Source organism: Myotis yumanensis, unplaced genomic scaffold (genome assembly GCF_028538775.1).
Source record: "Myotis yumanensis isolate MYYU_CA2020_CCGP unplaced genomic scaffold, mMyoYum1.0.hap1 SCAF_2, whole genome shotgun sequence".
In the NCBI taxonomy this organism is placed as follows: domain Eukaryota; kingdom Metazoa; phylum Chordata; class Mammalia; order Chiroptera; family Vespertilionidae; genus Myotis; species Myotis yumanensis.
In genome coordinates, this window is record NW_027223753.1 from 115,162,271 (window position 1) to 115,181,408 (window position 19,138).

Genomic DNA, 19,138 nt, shown 5'->3' on the forward strand with positions numbered 1-19,138 from the left:
GTCTCCTAAGAAGATGCCAGTGAAGCTTCCTATTAAATCAGAATGAGCCTGGGTGATTTCCCCACTTCCTTGTTAAGGTCTTCTATTTCAAAAGTCAGTTAGTTAGAAATGTTCCTGGAGGTGCTGGTCATAGTAACCAAAATCTAGAAACAACTCACTGTAAAGTATAAATAAATAGTGGTGTAGTCAAACACTGGAATATGGTACAAAGTGGGAAGTATTAACTTTAGGACAAATTAATATTGCAATAACAATATGGATTAATCCAGAAACAAAATGTTGAGTGAAAGATGCCAGATATTAGATGTATATATTGTATGGTTGTATTTATATAAAGTTCCGAGGTGGGCAGTATTAGTCTAAGCTGTTGCGAGTTGGGATCTCTGTCCCGGTGGGAGAGAGAAGTGGCTGGAGGGGAACCCATCAAGTGTGTAGTGTTCTGATATGTGATTTTGTGATTTGAGTTTCATTACGAGTGTATTTAATTTGTAGAAATTCATAGAGTTTGTGCACTTTTTTTGTCTGTATGTTATATTTCAATAAAAACAGTATCATTGAAAAATCAAGAGTTTCTGTTGAATGAAAAATAATGTGTTACTATATGTTTATTAGTTGGAGATGAAGGGCCAAGAGCCAGGAAGAACAGACAGGAGGCATTTCCAACGCTGGAGACTGTGTTCACAAAACTTCAGCTCCTTTCGTATTTTGATCAGCATCAAGTAACATCTCAGGTAGCCATTTAAAGCTGTTTATTATACATTTGGGATATTCATATTTCCTTAAAAGTCTCCTATGTAGTATATGTTTCTGGCCTTAGTTGGTTTTATAAATATGCTTTTAAAACATATTTGGAATCATCTCAAACTATTGAGTAGCTCAGTTTTAAGGGTCTGGTTGTCTTCCTCAGAAGAATTAATTTTTATTTTGAAAATATTTTACCTTATGGTAATAATCAACATTATGTAAAATATCTCTAATGTAATGCTCATGTTTTTACACCATGGTCCTACATTGCTATTAATAAGGGAGAAATCTGTTCATGATAAATAAAGTACAGTTGAGAAGAAACCAACTCTGTTTTATTTTATAAATCCATTGATATTCAAATAGATGTTATCTGGAAATTAATTAATACTTCAAGTCATCATGGGTCTAGATCTTATGATGACTTGGCTTATTTCTTCAGTTATAGTTGCAGTAAGGAAGTCAATTTGTACATGGTTTGGGTTTCTGTAGAAATAGGTTTTAACTGTCTTATAAGTAGAATCGCATATAAATTCAAATTTCTTAATAAATAAAAATCATTTGGATATTGGCCTTATCATTATTTTCACCTTTTTTGCACAGATCTCTAACAATGTGCTGGAGCAGATCACAAGCTTTGCGTCCGGGACTTCCTATCACCTCCCTTTAGCTCATCATATTCAGCTCATCTTCGACCTCATGGAGCCAGCACTGAACATCAATGGACTAATTGACTTCTCAATACAGGTGTCAAAGAGACCCTGCTTCTCTCATTTTAGGAAAGGAAATGTACTAGGCATTGTCCAATTAAAAATGAGCCACCCAGTGCATTTTTTAACAATTGAGACATTCTGAATCAGCTGTATTCAAATAGCTTTTTAATTGCAGCTTTGTTCATAGTTTTCAGTTAAATAATTATAATACTGTGCTAAAATATATACTAGTAATAGTCATTAAAAAATGGGAATATTTTGAGGGTATTTTTTTGTCTTTTTATTACTTTGAGAAAGATGAAAGGTTGTTTGCGGTTTATAATAGAGTATATTTTAGGTTAAGAGCAAAACAATAGAACCTTATAATTTGATTTGTCCTGCTATATTTCATATATATATATATATATATATATATATATATATACACACTTGAGTATATTTCTTATGTTGTTGGTAAATAGAAATGAAAGTTGGTTTCTATTGCTTATTCTCTTAATAATCTCTGTTTGTTTTATTAAAAAGAAGGAAAAGGAGAAAAAAGTGAGAGGTGGAATGTTCTCTGAAATTATTCAGTCTAGAGCTTTAGCTTTGGGCTGCCATAAAGTGTTGGTAACTACTTTAGTATTGGATACTTTCTAACTGCATGTACCTTGGTGTCTACATAAAAGAAAAACCCCATAATTTGGTAAAGGATAAAAAATGAAAATCATTGTAATTCACTGGGTGTGTTTTTCTGAGACAGATTATGTATATGTATATGGCCCTGGGGCAGGATAAGGGGCGAGATAAAAGTATTACTAGAATGACTCAATACATGCATGGTTTTTAAAAATAAATGCTTTCCTATGTGCTTTGGCAGCTACATTTTCATCTGATCTTTTCTCTCATTGTAGTTACTAAATGAACTGAGTGTTGTGGAAGCCGAACTGCTCCTGAAATCCTCCAGCCTCGCAGGCAGCTACACCACGGGCCTCTGTGTCTGCATCGTGGCTGTTCTCAGGCGCTACCACAGCTGTCTGATCCTGAACCCGGAGCAAACAGCCCAGGTGTTTGAAGGGTTGGTATATTAAGTATCATTACTGTTTCACATCGTATAATGTATAATTGTGATGAAATATTATAGTATTATAATATTATCTAATCTAATAAAAGACAAACATGCAAATTGACCGTACCTTCCCTACGCCTTAATCCATACCCACCAGCCAATCAGAGCGACTATATGCAAATTAACCCAACCAAGGTGGTGGCCGGCGGCCACGGAGCTGGAGCGAGCAGAAGGCTTGGTTGCTCCAGTGATGGATGAAGCCAAGCTTCCCGCCTGCTGTGGCCGGCTCTGAGCTCCACTCAAGGCAACAAAGTTTCAATTATAGAAGATAAATAAACCCCAGAATAAAAAAAAGAAAAAAGAAAAAAAGAAGAGGCTGGGAGCTTCCATCGCCGGGGGGCTTGGCCAGCCTGAAAACGGCCATCAGCCCCTCACCCAGACTGGCCAGGCAACCCAGTGGGGGCCCCCCCCACCCTAAAGGGGGTGTGGCCAGCCTGAAAATAGCCATCAGCCCCTCACCCAGGCTAGCCAAACTTCCATGGGGTCAGGGTCCCCACTGGGGGGGACTTGACCGTCTGCAAACAGCCATCAGCCCCTCACCCAGGCAGGCCAGGCACCCCAGCAGGACCCCCACCCTGATCCGGGACACCCTTCAGGGCAAACCAGCCGGCCCCCACCCATGCACCAGGCCGCTATCTTATATAATAACAGGGTAATATGCAAACTGACCCTAACAGCAGAACGACTGGGAATGACTGGTCACTATGACACACACTGACCACCAGGGGGCAGACGCTCAATGCAGGAGCTGCCCCCTGGTGGTCAGTGCTCTCCCACAGGGGCAGCTCTGCTCAGCCACAAGCCAGGCTGACGGCTGCCAGCACAACAGTGGTGGTGGGAGCCTCTCCTGCCTCCTCAGCAGCGCTAAGGATGTCTAACTGCAGGTTAGGCCTGCGCCCCCCTTGCAAGTGGCCATCCCCCAAGGGCTCCCGCGCTGCCAGAGGGATGTCTGATTGCCAGCTTAGGCCCAATTCCCCAGGGAGCAGGCCTAAGCCAGCAGGTGGTCATCCCCCGAGGAGTCCCAGACTGCGACAGGGCACAGGCCGTGCTGAGGGACCCCCCCCCCCCCCATCGAGTGCACAAATTTTTGTGCACCGGGCCTCTAGTAGTATAATATTACTAGAGGCCCGGTGCACAACATTTGTGCACTGGGGGGGATGTTGTACATGGGGGGGGGGGGGGGGCGTGGGCGGGATTCCTCAGCCCCGCCTGTGCCCTTTCGCAGTCCGGAAGCCCTCAGGGGCTGTCCGACTGACAACTTAGGCCTGCTCCCCATGGAGAGCAGGACTAAGCCATCAGTCGGACATCCTTAGCGCTGCAGTGGAGGCGGGAGAAGCTCCCGCCACTGCCACTATGCTAGCCAGCTATCAGCCCAGCTTCTGGTGCACTCCCACAAGGAGAGTGCACTGACCACCAGGGGGCAACTCCTGCATTGAGTGTCTTGCCCCCTGGTGGTCAGTGTGTGTCATAGCAACCAGTCATTTGCTGTTCGGTCGATTTGCATATCAGCCTTTCATTATATAGGATAGTATAGTATAGTAGAGAAAAATAGTATTGATATTTATTTCAATAAAGAGATATAACATAGTTAAAGAATACTTTTGTAAGAAAACATGTACCAAAGAAGAGTTATAAGAATGAAAAAGTATTTTCTTTTTTTAAAATATGTGATTCCTTTCTCCCTTTCTCTTTTCCTTTCTCTTTACCATCCTGCCTTACTTCCCTCCCCCTGGTTTCTACAAATACAAGCCTGTCATTTATAGCACTCTGTCATCTGCCCTACCCAGTATTGTGGGTAATTATGAATGGCACACATGTGACAACTTTTTTGTTCGTGTAATTTCAGTTTATATTTGGAGAATCCAACACTGAATAAGCTTTGCATGCATTGTCATTTTAGAGATTTACTTCTTTAACTTAATTGTTTTAAATAAACTAAACCTATCTTTTGATAAAATAATCGAAACAGTGACTTTCTTGATTCTTAGTCTTTTTTGGTTTGTGTGAATTGTAGTATGAGGTTTTCTCTACTACTACTAGTGGGTTAATAATTACCTAATACCATCCCCATTAGAGACTGAGGTTACAGGGACTTGGGTAGAATAATTAGCTCTCAAAAAACCCTATACTGTGCTCCTTTTTGTCCACCGAAGACTCACTCCTTTCCCAGGCTTTTATATAAAAAAAGAAAACCTGTTTTTCTTTTTCTTCCATTTTTCTCCTGGGTTCAAAAGAAACATGGGGGTCTTTGGTTCTATAGTACTCTTTTTTTGTGATCTAATACATGTAATCAATTTATACTCTATTCAAGAGTAACATCCATTTAACAGCAGCTCTCTCAGGGAAAAGGAAGTGCTATCACATTAATTATGCATGAAGATTATTAAGTGAAATCTGAAATATCCAAGATAGTTTCACATGTGAAAAAATTAACATGTTAGAATTCAGGAAATATAGGACTGTTTAATATGGCCCTCAACTACCCTGTGAAGTTGAATAATTAATACCACTTTACAAGTGAAGAGACTGAAACTCAGGCTTGTTAAAGGAAGTGGTTGGCGAAGGGATATACCCAGCATCACATCACTAAATCTCCCAGGCTGCTGAAAGTCTTTCGAACTAGGAGCTCACTCATGCTGTCTAATCTACACCATGCTTTTTAAACTGCATGAAACCCATTAGTTGATCATTAAATGAATATAATAGATTTTTGACAAGCATATTTTTTATTTTTGTTTATTTTGAAATTCATTTCAGTATTTATTTTGACATTTTAAATTTATTTTATAAAATGTTCATAAAATCATATTTAATATTAACTTTATTATATTTTCACTTTATCGTACATAGTAAGGGTATTTTACCCCCAAATTTTTTTTTTTTCTGTACTTGTATGAATGGATATACTGGATCTCAGTGTAAAATGTTTTTCTTTCCAATGGCAAGTGAAAAAAAAAATGAGGAAGACATTGATTACAAACATTGACTGTTATACTCCCAATAAATGTTTATTTACAAAATAATTCTTTGTTTTTTAGGTTATATTTGGAATTTTTTGTTTATATAGTTAACTGTTGATTGAATCTGTTTTCCATAATTATGTGACTCTTTTGCTATAATTGACAGCTTATATCTGCTGCCCACTGGCCCCGTTTGCTGATGCCATTTCATAGAGTTTGGAATGCTATATTGCCATTTCCTCTTGTACTTTCCTGAGTTCCACATCTGGTATTTGTGATTCCTTCTTGGCCTAAGTATCCTAGGCTCCCTCTGGCTTCACCCTGTTCTCTAAATAGTGGAGTGAACCGTGGCTTGGGAATATGGAGACCTAAGCTCTCTTGGATCTGCTGTGAACTCGCTCTTAGCCTATGAGCAGGTTACTTTACTTTTCTGAGCCTTAGAGCCCTCTTTGTAAAATGAGGAAGATGAGTCAGTTCATTTCTAAAGCCCATTTGAGCTTTAATAATCTGAACCATCACGCTATCATAGGCTGAACCCTTTAACAGAATGCAAGTGGTGGTGGCATCAGATTCACGAAGAGGGGGCTGGACCACTTTTTTATCTCTGTGTTATATGAACTTTTGTGTTGTATGAACTGGGGTGAAAGAGGCCGTAGTTAGGATTTGGGGAAATGGCACAGATTGCAGCAGCAATGGTACTTTGAACTGAAAGACTTCAGGGAATGTTTCTAAGGGGAAGGAGGTTTGGTTCTTATATGAGATAAACTAATGTAAATTTGTTTCTAGTTTGGAGAAACAAGGGAAATGTGACCTCTAACTGTGAATTCACCAGGTTCATGTAAGCACCAGCTCATGGTTTAAAAATGGATTTCCCAGATTTACTGATTAAGAATTGTTCCTTAACAAAGAAGTAGATTTGGGGATCTTTGAAAATTCACTGAATTAGTGAATTTTTTTGCTGAGGAGAGATTCTCTACTTTAACATTCCTTTATGTTCTAGTCACAGCAACTTAATTGATAGATTCATTCATATATACTTTCTGTATGGAGGAATTTCTATTTTTCTTGTTGTTAATGCCATTTTTGAAGTTTTCTAAAAAAAATATCTAGTATTTTAATATTATAATAAACTGATATTTTTCTTAATTATTTACTACTGTTATAATGATTAGTGTCAACAATCTAATACTTTTTTATACAAGTAATAAATGGACATATTCTCTAAAAGATTTAAACAGTAGCTTATGTATTAGCAACATGTATATCTCACTCCTCACATGCTGTCTCCTCAGGCTGTGTAGTGTGGTAAAGCATGTTGTGAATCCCTCAGAGTGCTCTTCTCCTGAGAGATGCATCTTAGCCTACCTCTATGATCTCTACGTGTCATGTAGCCACCTCAGAAGTAAATTTGGAGACCTCTTCAGGTGGGTAGAAGAAAATCAAAAGAATAAGGGTAGGGTTATATCTCTATTTATTAGTGACTAGACCAATATTGTCATCCTTTTTAATAGTGAAAGTTAGTCATAATTATATCTGCCAGAATTCATATTGAGTTACCTTTCATTGTATCTATAACCTTATTACAAATGCGTGTTTAACTGTGATTGCGATTTTGAGATAAACTTGTGATACAATATTTTATATTTTGCACTTGCTGTTACCTCACTGGGAACATTGTTTCCCACTTTTGTGTGCACTCACTTTCTCACTTTGTTTCTCTGCTTCCGTTATCATCCTGTTTGAAACAGCATCCCTGACTCCCTTTCATTCTCTGCATCTTAGCACTTGCTACCACCACAGGTACACAGATGTTGGAAAATACATACTTATTTAATGTTATTTCGAGGAAACTCAGATTACTAATTATAGGAGATAGTCATAACTGGCAAAATAAATTTAGAATCTAGAAGGAGGTAAGGAAAGCATGATCAGTTACGGTTTTCTCTGCTCCATATTTTGCACCCATTTGTTTGTAAATCCTATGAGCTAGCTCTACCTTCCAGGTATAGTACCGAGAATCTGACTCCTCTTCATTGCTCTGTCACGACCACCATGGTCATCTCCTGGTTAGACCATTGTGCAGCTCTTCTCACTGGTTTCCCCTCTTGCCTCCTTGACTCTCTTGAGCATATTATCAACACATCTACTAAAATCATCCTTTTAAAACAAGAACAATAAAGTTTTCCAATGGCTTCTCATCTATTCAGAATAAAAACCTCTGAAGTCATTACCTAGCCTTTAGGACCTACTGGATCTGATTTTCTCTTCTGCCTTTTCCCCCTTGTTCCATTCTGACTATGTGCACCTCCTTCCTGGTTTTCAGACACTCAGAGCAACCATTGTAGGGCATTTGCACTTGCTATTACCTCTCTTGTGTTTTCCCTAGTTACTTGCATGCTCACGTCTACAGTTCATTCACGGCTTTCCTCCCAACCACCCCTTTTATTTATTTATTTGTTTGTTTGTTTTAAAATATATTTTTATTGATTTCAGAGAGTAAGGGAGAGGGAGAGAGAAATATCAATGATGAGAGAGAATCATTGACTGGCTGCCTCCTGCACGCCCCCAACTGGGGATCAAGCCTGCAATCCGGGCATGTGCCCTTGACCGGAATCGAACCTGGGACCCTTCAGTCCGCAGGCCAACGTTCTATCCACTGAGCCAAACCAAGTAGGGCCCAACCACTGCATTTTAAATAGCATACCCCTCTGCCTACACTGTCATTCTTTGACCTTAGCACTAACCCTGGCACATTGCATATTTATTTATCATCTCTTTCCTTCCTAGAATGTAAGCTTACCAACAGTAGAAAGTTTTTCTGTTTTATTCGCTGCTATGCCCCAGTACCTGGAAGAGTGTCTGGCACATAGGAAGCACTAAAAAAATGTCTGTTAAATAAAAGATATATACAAAAATATCATGAAACTTTTCATGGTATCAATAGGGAAAAATGTGAAAGTATGTCTCCATGAATGGTTAGGTTTCAAAATAATCCCTTATAGGGATGCTATTTGAGTGAATCTTATGAAACGTCTTTTCACAGAAATTATGTAAGAGCAGTAATAACCTGTATCCTGCTGCTTTTTCACACAGAGCTTTCAGGTGGCCGTTTTTAGAGAGCTTTCTCATACGTGATTCACTTTAGGCAACAGCCCTGTTCTTAATAGTGAACTTCCAAGAAAGCTCCAGGAGCCCTAACGCTCCTGCCGGGCAGTGTAAATGAGTTCATTCCAGTCTTGTAACCTGGGTGCGTGGAGATCAGGAGACCAGCTTGCACTGAGGGCTGCTCGGGATCAGCACAGGGGTGCCCCACAGCTGTGACACTGGCTGAGGTTCTCTTGATTAAGAAGTGGCAGAGAAACAGCTGTCCCGGGAAACCTGGAAGTCAGACATATTTGCAGTTTGGGATTAAGAAATATGGCCCAACAAAAGCTAGATATGCAGAGAGATTTCTGTTAATATACTAATAAACCAGTTTTAATAATTGGATCTGAAGCACCATCTATAAAGTTGTGGAAGAGGAATATTTGGGGGACATATTCACACCTACCACTGATTGAGCTGCTGCTTGTGCCAAGCACGGCACTGGGCTATTTCCATCAAGATCCTTACTCCACTCAACAACCCCAGGAAGTAGAAATGATGTTCCTATCACCAGATGATTGTTCCTCATCCTAATTAATAAGTGATGAAACTTAGACTTGAACATAAGTAATTTTGGCCTCCAGGTGTGTGTTGCTTTCATCACTCTATCGGAGTCTATCGGGTTTTTTGATACAGACAATTTCAGAAGGGAAATACCTAGGTTATTTCCTTAAACCCATATATGCCTGCACAGAGAGTGGTAAGAATCTGAGAGTGACCGAGGTAGCAGCTGACTTTTTAATAAAACATAGACGCTCACCTGGAAAGAGTCTAATAAATGAAATAGGAAGCCTAGAAATGAAGGGCGAGGAGACTTTCCCATGAGCCATAGAGTTCAGAAAAAGTGAGCATTCCTGGCTGGAGGTCGGCAGAATTCTTTTGTTTCTAAAGGCAGGAATGAATAGCATGTTAGAACTAAGTGGGAGGCCGAATAAAATAGACAATGCTTCACTACTTGCAGAAGACTGTTTCCTCCAACACTCAGTGAATTGGGAGGTGGAGGAAACCAAGGATGTGGTGTTAGGGAGGGAATCAGCAACGAGCTGATTTTGTTTCAGCTTTAGTGGGAAAATGAAATGAATTAGGAACTATTGCTAAGTGAGAATGAAAGAAAAGTTAAGTAGAAAGTTGGCAAGAGTTTTTAAGTCAGAAACTGGAGATTTTAAAAGCCCTGAAGACTGTATAGCATCCATCATTTTGAGCAGGTCATAACTCTAGATGGTAAATGTGCATCCTTCAGTGACCACTGAGGAGTTTTTACATAAGTTACCTGGAAAGAAAGATAGTGTAGATCACAATTACTGCCATTTAGTGGGTAGGTTTAGTCCTCTCTAACGGACCAGTGCTTCCCAAGCACTTTTGGCACCTGGATTTACCTGGAACAGCATTTTAAACATACAGATTCAGTAAACCTACAGAGGTCCAGGAGTCTTTATGGTTAACAGACCACCCAGAGGTGATTCTGAAGGAGGAGGTTTTGGTAAACCACAAATTGAACAATCTCTGTTTTCTTAAAGCAGTTGGCAGTGGCAACAGTTTAGGGTAAAGAGTGTTATTTGTATGCCTTTTCATTTTTAAAGCAGTCATTTCTGGGTACTATTTATGTAGGTGTATAACACTAGGGGTAAAAAGCCATATGTTGCCTTCATCACAAATAAATTTGCTGCCAAAAAGTTAATCTAAAAGAAAAAGATTCTCTGCTGCATAAGAGAGCTCTTGAATAGAGGTGGATGCTGCTTGTGCACTCATGTCCACAGCAATAGGAAGGAATAGCTGAGTATACATGGGAGCTGAGCTTTGAAATCAGATTGTCCCTCAGCTCCATCTGCAGAGCCAGATTGGATCAGATACTTTCTAATTCCCTTTGTACTTCTAACATTCTATGTCATATTCAGATATAACTCACTGAAACATACTCTGTTTTCATGATAAGCCAGCCTCTTAAAAATCTCTTAATCGTGCTACAAGACAGAACATGATAAACTTTTAGGAATAGTAGTTTATTCACTCTTATTTAATTTGTGTATCATCCGTTTCCCCCAACTGGAATGCAAGCTCCTGGAGGGCAGGGAATGAGCCTCTCTTTCACAACTCTGACCACTTGACCTCTGCTGGATACCCTGTACCTAGAGGAATAGTTTTGCAGGATATGTAATTACTACTAAGCCCTGAATTATTCCTGATGTTTAGTCTAACCTATTTTTATTCTTAAGTAATAACACTTTGCAACTACTGTTTAGAGATAGTTGTTGAAAGCCTTAGTAAATTCTTTTATTTTTGAAACATAAAATGTAGAAAAAAATTAGAAAATAATTAAGATTAGTAACCAAGTTCTTATTCTTGTTTTGTTCTTCACAACCCATTCAGCAACTATTTATTGACCAACGAATACATTCCAGGCACTGTGTTCAGTGCTGATTATTAAGAAATTGGAATCAAGAACTCAATGTGACTCTTTTATAAGAATACATTACAGTTGCTACCATTTAATCTGTCCTTAAATTAACTAACTTTCTAGTTATTCTAGTGTGGTTTTTTTTCTTAACTCTTCTTCTTGTAACCTCAGTAGTGCCTGTTCAAAAGTTAAGCAGACCATATATAATAACGTGATACCTGCTAATTCTAACTTGCGATGGGATCCGGACTTCATGATGGATTTTATTGAGAATCCTTCAGCTTGTAGCATCAACTACTCTATGCTAGGCAAGATCCTCAGTGACAATGCGGCCAATCGCTACAGCTTCGTCTGCAATACACTCATGAATGTATGTATGGGCCATCAGGACGCTGGAAGGTGAGCTGAGTTACCCTGAAATTTGTGACTAACCACAGTTGTTGCTTTGGTGCTACTTTGAAATTAACTTCCTTAGTAATTGCCTAGGCTGACAGTTGAATGTTGTTTTCTCTTTTTTTTGTATATTATTTTATCTGCTCTGTACTATGATTTCCTTAACCCAAGAGACAAAAACATATACAAGAAAAAATACAAATAAAAATTGTCTATATTTTAAAAATACTGTATTTAGGCCTACCTAAATTACATAGTTTCTAAAAAAAAAATTTATGTTCTTAAAAGGTCATTGTATAGGTTAAGTTTTTTCACAGAGTAATTGACATCTGTAATGGTTATTGTTTGTTGTTTACCAGCATTAAAAACAGAAAACATTTAAAGCCATTCACTTTTATCTTCTCCAGGTTCTACTAGATTATTTGTCAAGTGGGTATTTATTATATCCTTGACTATAAGAAATGAATGACTTGTTTATGGTAGTGAAATATGTGTTCTTAAGTATGTCACATGCAGTATTTCTTTTTTGTTACTTTATACTGTGTCTGTTCTTTATCTTCTTTCTAGGATTAATGACATAGCCAATTTCTCCTCCGAGCTGACAGCATGCTGCACTGTTCTTAGTTCAGAGTGGCTGGGAGTTCTGAAGGCTCTCTGCTGTTCTTCCAATCACGTGTGGGGGTTCAATGATGTACTTTGCACAGTAGATGTAAGTGTTCTTTTTCACTTAAAAACTCAACTGCAATTAAATATTTAGTTAGTGAGCAATATTTTTTAATTGACTCAACCCTTAACTGAAATGTAAATTTTTTTCCTTTTATCACTTTAAGCAGTATACCAGAGTGTGGTTGGTGCTGTGTTGCATGAGAATGTCCAGGCTCAGATTCATTGGGGCATCCAGTCTTTCTTAGTGATTGTGTCTGGAAGTGATGAAAATATGCCCATTTATATCACAGATTTCCTAGAATATCATATGCATGATATGTGAATTTCTTAAAAATCCATCTTAATTCTTTACCTGTTTTTGCCTATCACTTCTTGGTGTGACCTTTTGTATGTTAATATATCGTACATATAGAACAATTTTATACATTTAAGAAAATACCTCCCAGTTGAAGTTGAACTTCCTAGTTCTGATATCTCAAGTCTGGGTTGGACAGTCCTACTCCATTCTGTGTCTCGCTAAGATTTTAGGCATGTCAAACTCCTACCTGTGGCCTGCTTTTCTAGACAGGAAAGACACATATTTTTATCTTTAACATTGTTCCTTAACCTCTTAGTTGTTTTTGTTATACTTTACCTCTAGTTAGTTCACTCATCTATAAAATTGGAATTAACAGTAGTATGAACCTCATGGTGTTGTGCAGTTAAATGAGGTGACTTTTTGTAGATTGCTACCCACACTCCCTGGCATATGCTACAACTTAATATTAAGGTTGCTATTATAGCTTTTTAAATTGTTATTATTATTTTCTGCCAAAGTCTTGTGAAATCTGTAAAGGTAGAGGTTATATTATGAATGAAATAACTTTTCTTCCTCTTTTCTCACCTTTTAAAATTTAGGAGTCAATTGTAAATTTTCAGAGTTATTTTTAAAACCAATTTACTTATATTAAAGACTCATTACTTTGTTATCCCTGAATAGAACCCCAAACCATTACTGAGGCTTGTGTTTTAACTAGGGCAACCTCCAGGTTTTTCCTTGCTTATTAATGGCTACCCTTAAATGACAGATCCTACTGAATTTTGCAGAAAAGTTGTATTTTTGCTACATCTTTTAGGGATTTCTTGATTTTTTTTTCTTATTGTTTTTTTTTTTTTCCCAATTATTTGTACTCAAGATGAAGCCCAGTGTCTTCTTACAGCACTGGGATGTGGGTAAACCTCATTCGTTGTCTTATAAAGTAGAAATAAGCCTAGAGGAGAATACTCATGCTAAGTTTCATTCACTCATTTGAGGATCTGAAACCTCATTGGTGTTGCCTACATTCTCTTAGATATTAATCTTAGCTGTTATTAAAGAGGGTGTTAGGTATTAAAACGTGTCAATGTTTTTCTTGAAGGTGAGTGACCTTTCATTCCATGATTCACTAGCTACTTTCATTGCTATTCTGATAGCACGACAGTGTTTCTCCTTGGAGGACGTCGTGCAGCACGTGGCACTGCCCTCTCTCCTCGCGGCAGGTGAGGTGGCATCCGGGACAGCGTGGGCATGTGATGCTGGTCTTGGTGGGATGGTGTCTAACTAGTGAAACCCAGTGAGGGTGGTATTCAAGGGCACGTGCGTTGGGCCGTGGTGTGGCCTGCAGGTAAAGATGGTAGAATTGTATATCTTGTTCTGCCCAGAGCACTGTGACTCCCGGATGTTGGTACCTGGTTTTGAGGAAGCACGTACATTCGAGTTTCTCAGGAAAGTGTAGCTGGTGTCTTACTTTTTACCATAAGTAGCATGTTTTCACATTATTCCAGAAAGTTTAGCTTAATAGCAAGCCTGGAGACATGTTCTTGAATATGTGAGGAAACTTGCTTTGGAAATCCTTCTTCCCCAGCTTGTGGAGACGCGGATGCCGAGCCCGGGGCCAGGATGACCTGCCGCCTCCTGCTCCATCTCTTCCGAGCCCCCCAGGCCTGCTTATTCCCTCAAGCAGCCGGTGAGCTGATAGCCCCAAACCTCTGATTATGTTTTCATTTGCAGCTCCAGGTTCTCAAATGACCAAGTAGGCTGTTCATTCTGTAATTTCCTTCCTGACTTTGGGGGGCCTGCTTGAGGGTGATGAAGGGGTGCAATGATGCCACTGAGAGGGCTGTCAACACCTTTCATTTATGTAATATCAGGATGTGTTGAGAAACTCAAATCCAGAGTTAATAAACAATAAAAATACTTTTGCTCTTAGGCCAGCCATGCTGGTGGGCAGCGTGATCCTCTAACATACTATGCATGTTAGTTGTGAACCACAGCATAGCAGCTTAGGACAGTGATTCATTTATGTTTTTACTAAAGGGAAAACATCTAGGGATGCTGGTAAAATCTGTTCCTAAAGATAATTTCCATGTTAGGGCTTGTGTGTGTGTGTGTGTGTGTGTGTGTGTGTATGTGTGTGTGTGTGTGTAGAGAGAGAGAGAGAGAGAGAGAGAGAGAGAAAGAGAAAGAGACCATCAGCATAAATGGATGAAAATCCTAATGTTTTTGACACATCTCTCTAAGGAGCAAAGACATTATTTTAATAGTAAAAAAAGAAACGGTTAAGTACAGGGCGCTGGCAATGTTTCTTAGTGAATTCATGAAGCATAATTAAAGCTAGCTAACGGCAATTAAGCGCCCACAATCTAACAGTGAAAAGCCCTACGACTGTAAATGGTTACAAAACACTGTTAATAATGGTGATGAGATGATGAAAGGCTTGTTCTTTGTTCTCATAGGCAAAACTTTCCCTGGAATAAGATCATCTTGTGATAGACACCTTTTAGCTGCTGCTCACAACAGCATCGAAGTGGGAGCAGTGTTTGCTGTTTTAAAAGCAATTATGATGCTTGGTAAGACTATCTTGGCACTAAGCTTGATTAATCACCAGAAGTTTAATTCGATTTAATAGTAATAGAAATGTTTTGTTGTTGTTGTTGTTGTTGTTGTTGGCTTTCCCCAAGTCCAAGTTCAGTTGTACTCCCAGAAGTCTGTCCCTTACCTACAACACTGGTGGAATTTAAATATATTTTTTGGGTGGGGTTTTAACTGCATGCTATCTCATTCTGATGTAATACAGATCCTCAGACCTCCTAGCTTGTGTTGCCTTCATTTGTTGGCATAAGTCACACTTTGTGATGGACACAGAAAACTTGATGACCTAGTCAAAGGTTTAAATCCCACGTTATATTCTAGGAGTAAATCACCAGAAAACCTGGGTTTCAGTCATAGTGTTTCTGCTTCCACTGTGACCCTGAACAAGTTTATAACCCTGTACCATAGTTTTTTCATCAATCAGGTGATAATTGCATTGAGATTGAGATTACTGATAAATCAGTATTACATAGCATAATCCTATCTAATAAAAGACAAAAAGGGTAATTAACCGTACCTCCGCTACGCTTCCCATTGGCCAATCAGGGCGATATGCAAATTAACTTCCTAGAAAGATGGCGGTTAACCGCCAACAAAGATGGCGGTTAATTTGCATACACGCAATGATGGGAGGCGAAAGGGGAAAGACGGAAGAACGGTGATCAGAAACCCAGGCGGCAGGCAAGAGCTGGGGGGTGGGCAAAGGCCGCCTTTGCCCACCCCCCAGCCAGTGATTGCCATCGGAAAGCCGGGCAGCAGGCCAGGTGACACCCCCTGACCGGGGTGCCGGCTGGCCTGCGGTCCGTGATCCCGATGGCGATCGGAGGGAGAGAGAGCCGGGACGCAGGCCAGGTGGTAACCCCGGACCTCTGGGGGCGGGGTTGCCGGCTGGCCTGCGGCCCCATGATCCCCATTGAGATCGGAGGGAGAGAGAGCCGGGGCGCAGGCCAGGTGGCACCCAGGGACCCCAGCACCTGACATGCAAAGGTCGGGGATGAAATGACTTTTCCCAACCACATCTACAAATATCCTGGGGAAGGCATCACTGAAGAGTTCACAACAACTCTCTTACTTGGCAAGGAAGGAAACAGTTGGCGACGGAAACAATCCCTTAGATCAAAGTTAAGGTCCCTCTGAGTAAAAAAGAATATTTCCAACATAAAGGAGGGAGCAGGCAAAAATAATGGGTTCTCATGACTTCCACTGAAGTTTGAGCATATGACAGAGTCAAAACGAACATACAAATTAAAACAGACAGTGGACATTCAAATGACCCGAATCAACTGTCACTGTTTGTGCCAATAGCAGCAGTGCTTATGTGATAATATGGTTTAACAAACATACAAAATAAGTCACATGATAAGAGAGGTTCGGCTTCTAAAGTAAAATGAATATGTTCTTTAAAAATTCTCATGTCCTCCCCTCTGACTATAATTCTTAATTTTCCAATCAGAAAATTACCCCAGGTGATCCAGTAACATGTAGAACTCCAGTAACCTAACTTATTTAAAAAAACAAACATCCAAACCATTTTTAAAATATTTAAATTGATGTTTTAGGGTTAAAATTATAGAAGATATTTAGATCCAAATATATTTTCTGAATAGAAAATATTTCAGTTTTTGATTTAAAAAAAAAACATAAAAAAATATATAAGTGATACATTTTCCCAAGGAACTCTGAATTAGTACCTTTCCCTCTAACTTTCTTCAAATTAAGAGAATCTATGGAGTTCCTTATACTGCACAAGTTTTAATGAGAGAAAATAAGACTTTCTAAGATCATCAAATTCATGTTTTCTTATTTACAAACATATACACTCCTCTCTCTCTCTGTCTCTCTCTCTGTCTCTCTCTCTCTTTAAAATATATTCTTACTGATTCAGAGAGGAAGGGAGAGGGAGAGAGATAGAAACATCAATGATGAGAGAGAATCATTGATTGGCTGCCTCCTACACACCCCGTACTGGGGATCAGGCCAAAACCTGGGCATGTGGCCTGACCTGGAATCAAACTGTGACTTCCTGGTTCATAGGTCGATGCTAAACCACTGAGTCACACCCGCTGGGCTCAATTCTTATTTATAAATTTATTCCAAGGACATACAGCTTGAAAAGCTTTGGAAGCAGTTTCAAAAAAAACTAGCTTTTAAGTAACAAGAAAACAGTTATAAAAGAAAGTTTAAATTAAAAGAAAAAAATTGTTTTAATTTATTCAATTGTGGGAACATCCTCCATGAAAATGTGTACCTTGACTGTGGATGGCTGGGAGGCCTTATCACACCTTAGGAATTCAAATGCTTTTACAATGACAAGAAAGAGAGTTTCATCTCATTTCTCTCCCAGGGTAGATGTCTGTCAACAGAAGGTGGACATCAATAAAAGGAGGGGCTTGCACAATCAATCCAGAAAGTCAGCAATCTATGAATAATCCAGAACCGAGTATTTATCTCCTCTGCCACACACCCTCCCTCCCAGCCAGTGAGCAAGATAATTACTCTCAAATCAAGCTAAGTGCCCCCCAGTCACAGTGGCCCAATGCTGACATACAAAGCATACAAATAATTCTCACTCTGGCATAAAAGTGACAACTTTCTTGGAAGAAAAGCAGATACTGTAAATTTCTCAAAGTCTTCCTGAAACATTTTTTAAAGTAATTTTTACTTCTTTCGAAAAAATGCATACATGACAAACCATCTATAATAAAAGGCCCATTCTATAAAATTTTACCTGGTCCTACTCATATCTGCAATCATAATCATATTTACAGACAAATATATCTATACTAATAAAAGAGTAATATGCTAATTAGACTGGGAGACCTTCCAGGAGACCTTCCAGATGTTCTTCTGGACAAAGCCATGGTGGCGGGGCTGAGGTAGAGGCAGTTAGAGGCCAAGAGGGGAGGGCAGTTGTGGGTGATCAGGCTGGTGGGGGGTGGGGCCATTGGGGGTAAGCAGACCAGCAGGGTGGCCAGTTGGGAGCAAGCAGGCCATCAGTGGGGGTCAGTTGGAGGTGATCAAGACAGCGGGGGGGGGGGGGGCAGTTTGGAGTGAGCAGGCCAGCAGGGGGACAGTTGGGGATGAGCAGGCCTGTGGGGAGGGAAGGTAGGGACTAGCAGGCCAGCAGGGGGGGCAGTTTTGGGTGATCAGGCTGGCGGGGGGTCATTTGGGGGCAAGCAGGCCAGCAGCGGGGGAGGGGGGGGCGGCAGTTGGGGGCGAGCAGGCCGGCAGGCAGAGTGGTTAGAGGCAATCAGGCAGGCAGGCAGGTGAGTGGTTAGGAGCCAGCAGTCCCGGATTGCGAGAGGGATGTCCGACTGCTGGTTTAGGCCCGATCCCTGTAAACTGGCAGGACATTTTTCCAGGGGTCCCAAATTGGAGAGGGTGCAGGCCAGGCTGAGGAACACACCCTCCCCTGTGCATGAATTTCGTGCACCAGGCCACTAGTTTTATATAATTTATAATGACCAAGATGCCTTTTATATTGTTATTGGTATACTAGAGGCCCGGTGCACAAAAATTTGTGCACTCGGCGGGGGGCAGGGGGGGTCCCCCAGCCCGGCCTGTGCCCTCTCACAGTCTGGGACCCCTCGGGAGATAACGACCTGCTGGCTTAGGCCTGCTCCCCGGTGGCAGAGGGCAGGCCCAATCCCTAAGTGCAGCCCCTGGTCAGGCGCAGAGCAGGGCCGATTGGGGAGTTGGGGCGCCGCCCCGTAATGCACAGAGCAGGGCGGATCGGGAGGTTGCAATGCCACCCTCAGTCATGCTCAGGGTAGACTGATTGGGAGGTTGGGGCACCACCCCCTGTCACACTCAAGGCAGGGTCAATGGGGAGGTTGCGGCGCCACCCCGTCACGCACAGAGCAGGGCCGATCAGGGGGTTGGGGCGCTGCTCCCTGTCACTCACAGGGCAGGGCCGATCAGGGGGTTGGGGCACTGCCACTGTCACACTCAGGGCAGGGCCGATGGAGAGGTTATGGTTCTACCCTGTCACACACAGAGCAGGGCCCGTGGGGGCGGGGGGTTGGGGCGCCTCACCCTGTCACACACAGAGCTGGGCCGATCAGGGGGTTGGTGCGCTGCACCCTGTCACACACAGAGCCGCAGGGCAATCGGGGGATTGGGGAG

The 19,138-nt window shown here is 40.9% G+C and overlaps 2 protein-coding genes across 2 annotated transcripts in view; one reads left to right on the plus strand and one right to left on the minus strand.

Moving 5' to 3' along the window:
• The window catches only part of MED12L (mediator complex subunit 12L), a 423,390-nt gene that overhangs the window by 323,114 nt on the left and 81,138 nt on the right, over positions 1-19,138 (plus strand). Inside the window, exons 17-25 of the mRNA XM_070405985.1 lie at positions 613-731; positions 1,348-1,491; positions 2,351-2,514; positions 6,818-6,949; positions 11,236-11,463; positions 12,025-12,166; positions 13,521-13,641; positions 14,007-14,108; positions 14,878-14,991. Of these exons, the coding sequence (XP_070262086.1) occupies positions 613-731; positions 1,348-1,491; positions 2,351-2,514; positions 6,818-6,949; positions 11,236-11,463; positions 12,025-12,166; positions 13,521-13,641; positions 14,007-14,108; positions 14,878-14,991 (1,266 nt within the window). The remainder of the gene's footprint in view (positions 1-612; positions 732-1,347; positions 1,492-2,350; positions 2,515-6,817; positions 6,950-11,235; positions 11,464-12,024; positions 12,167-13,520; positions 13,642-14,006; positions 14,109-14,877; positions 14,992-19,138) is intronic.
• P2RY12 (purinergic receptor P2Y12) overlaps positions 1-19,138 on the minus strand; it is a 55,128-nt gene that overhangs the window by 18,607 nt on the left and 17,383 nt on the right. The gene's annotated exons all lie outside the window — the stretch shown is intronic.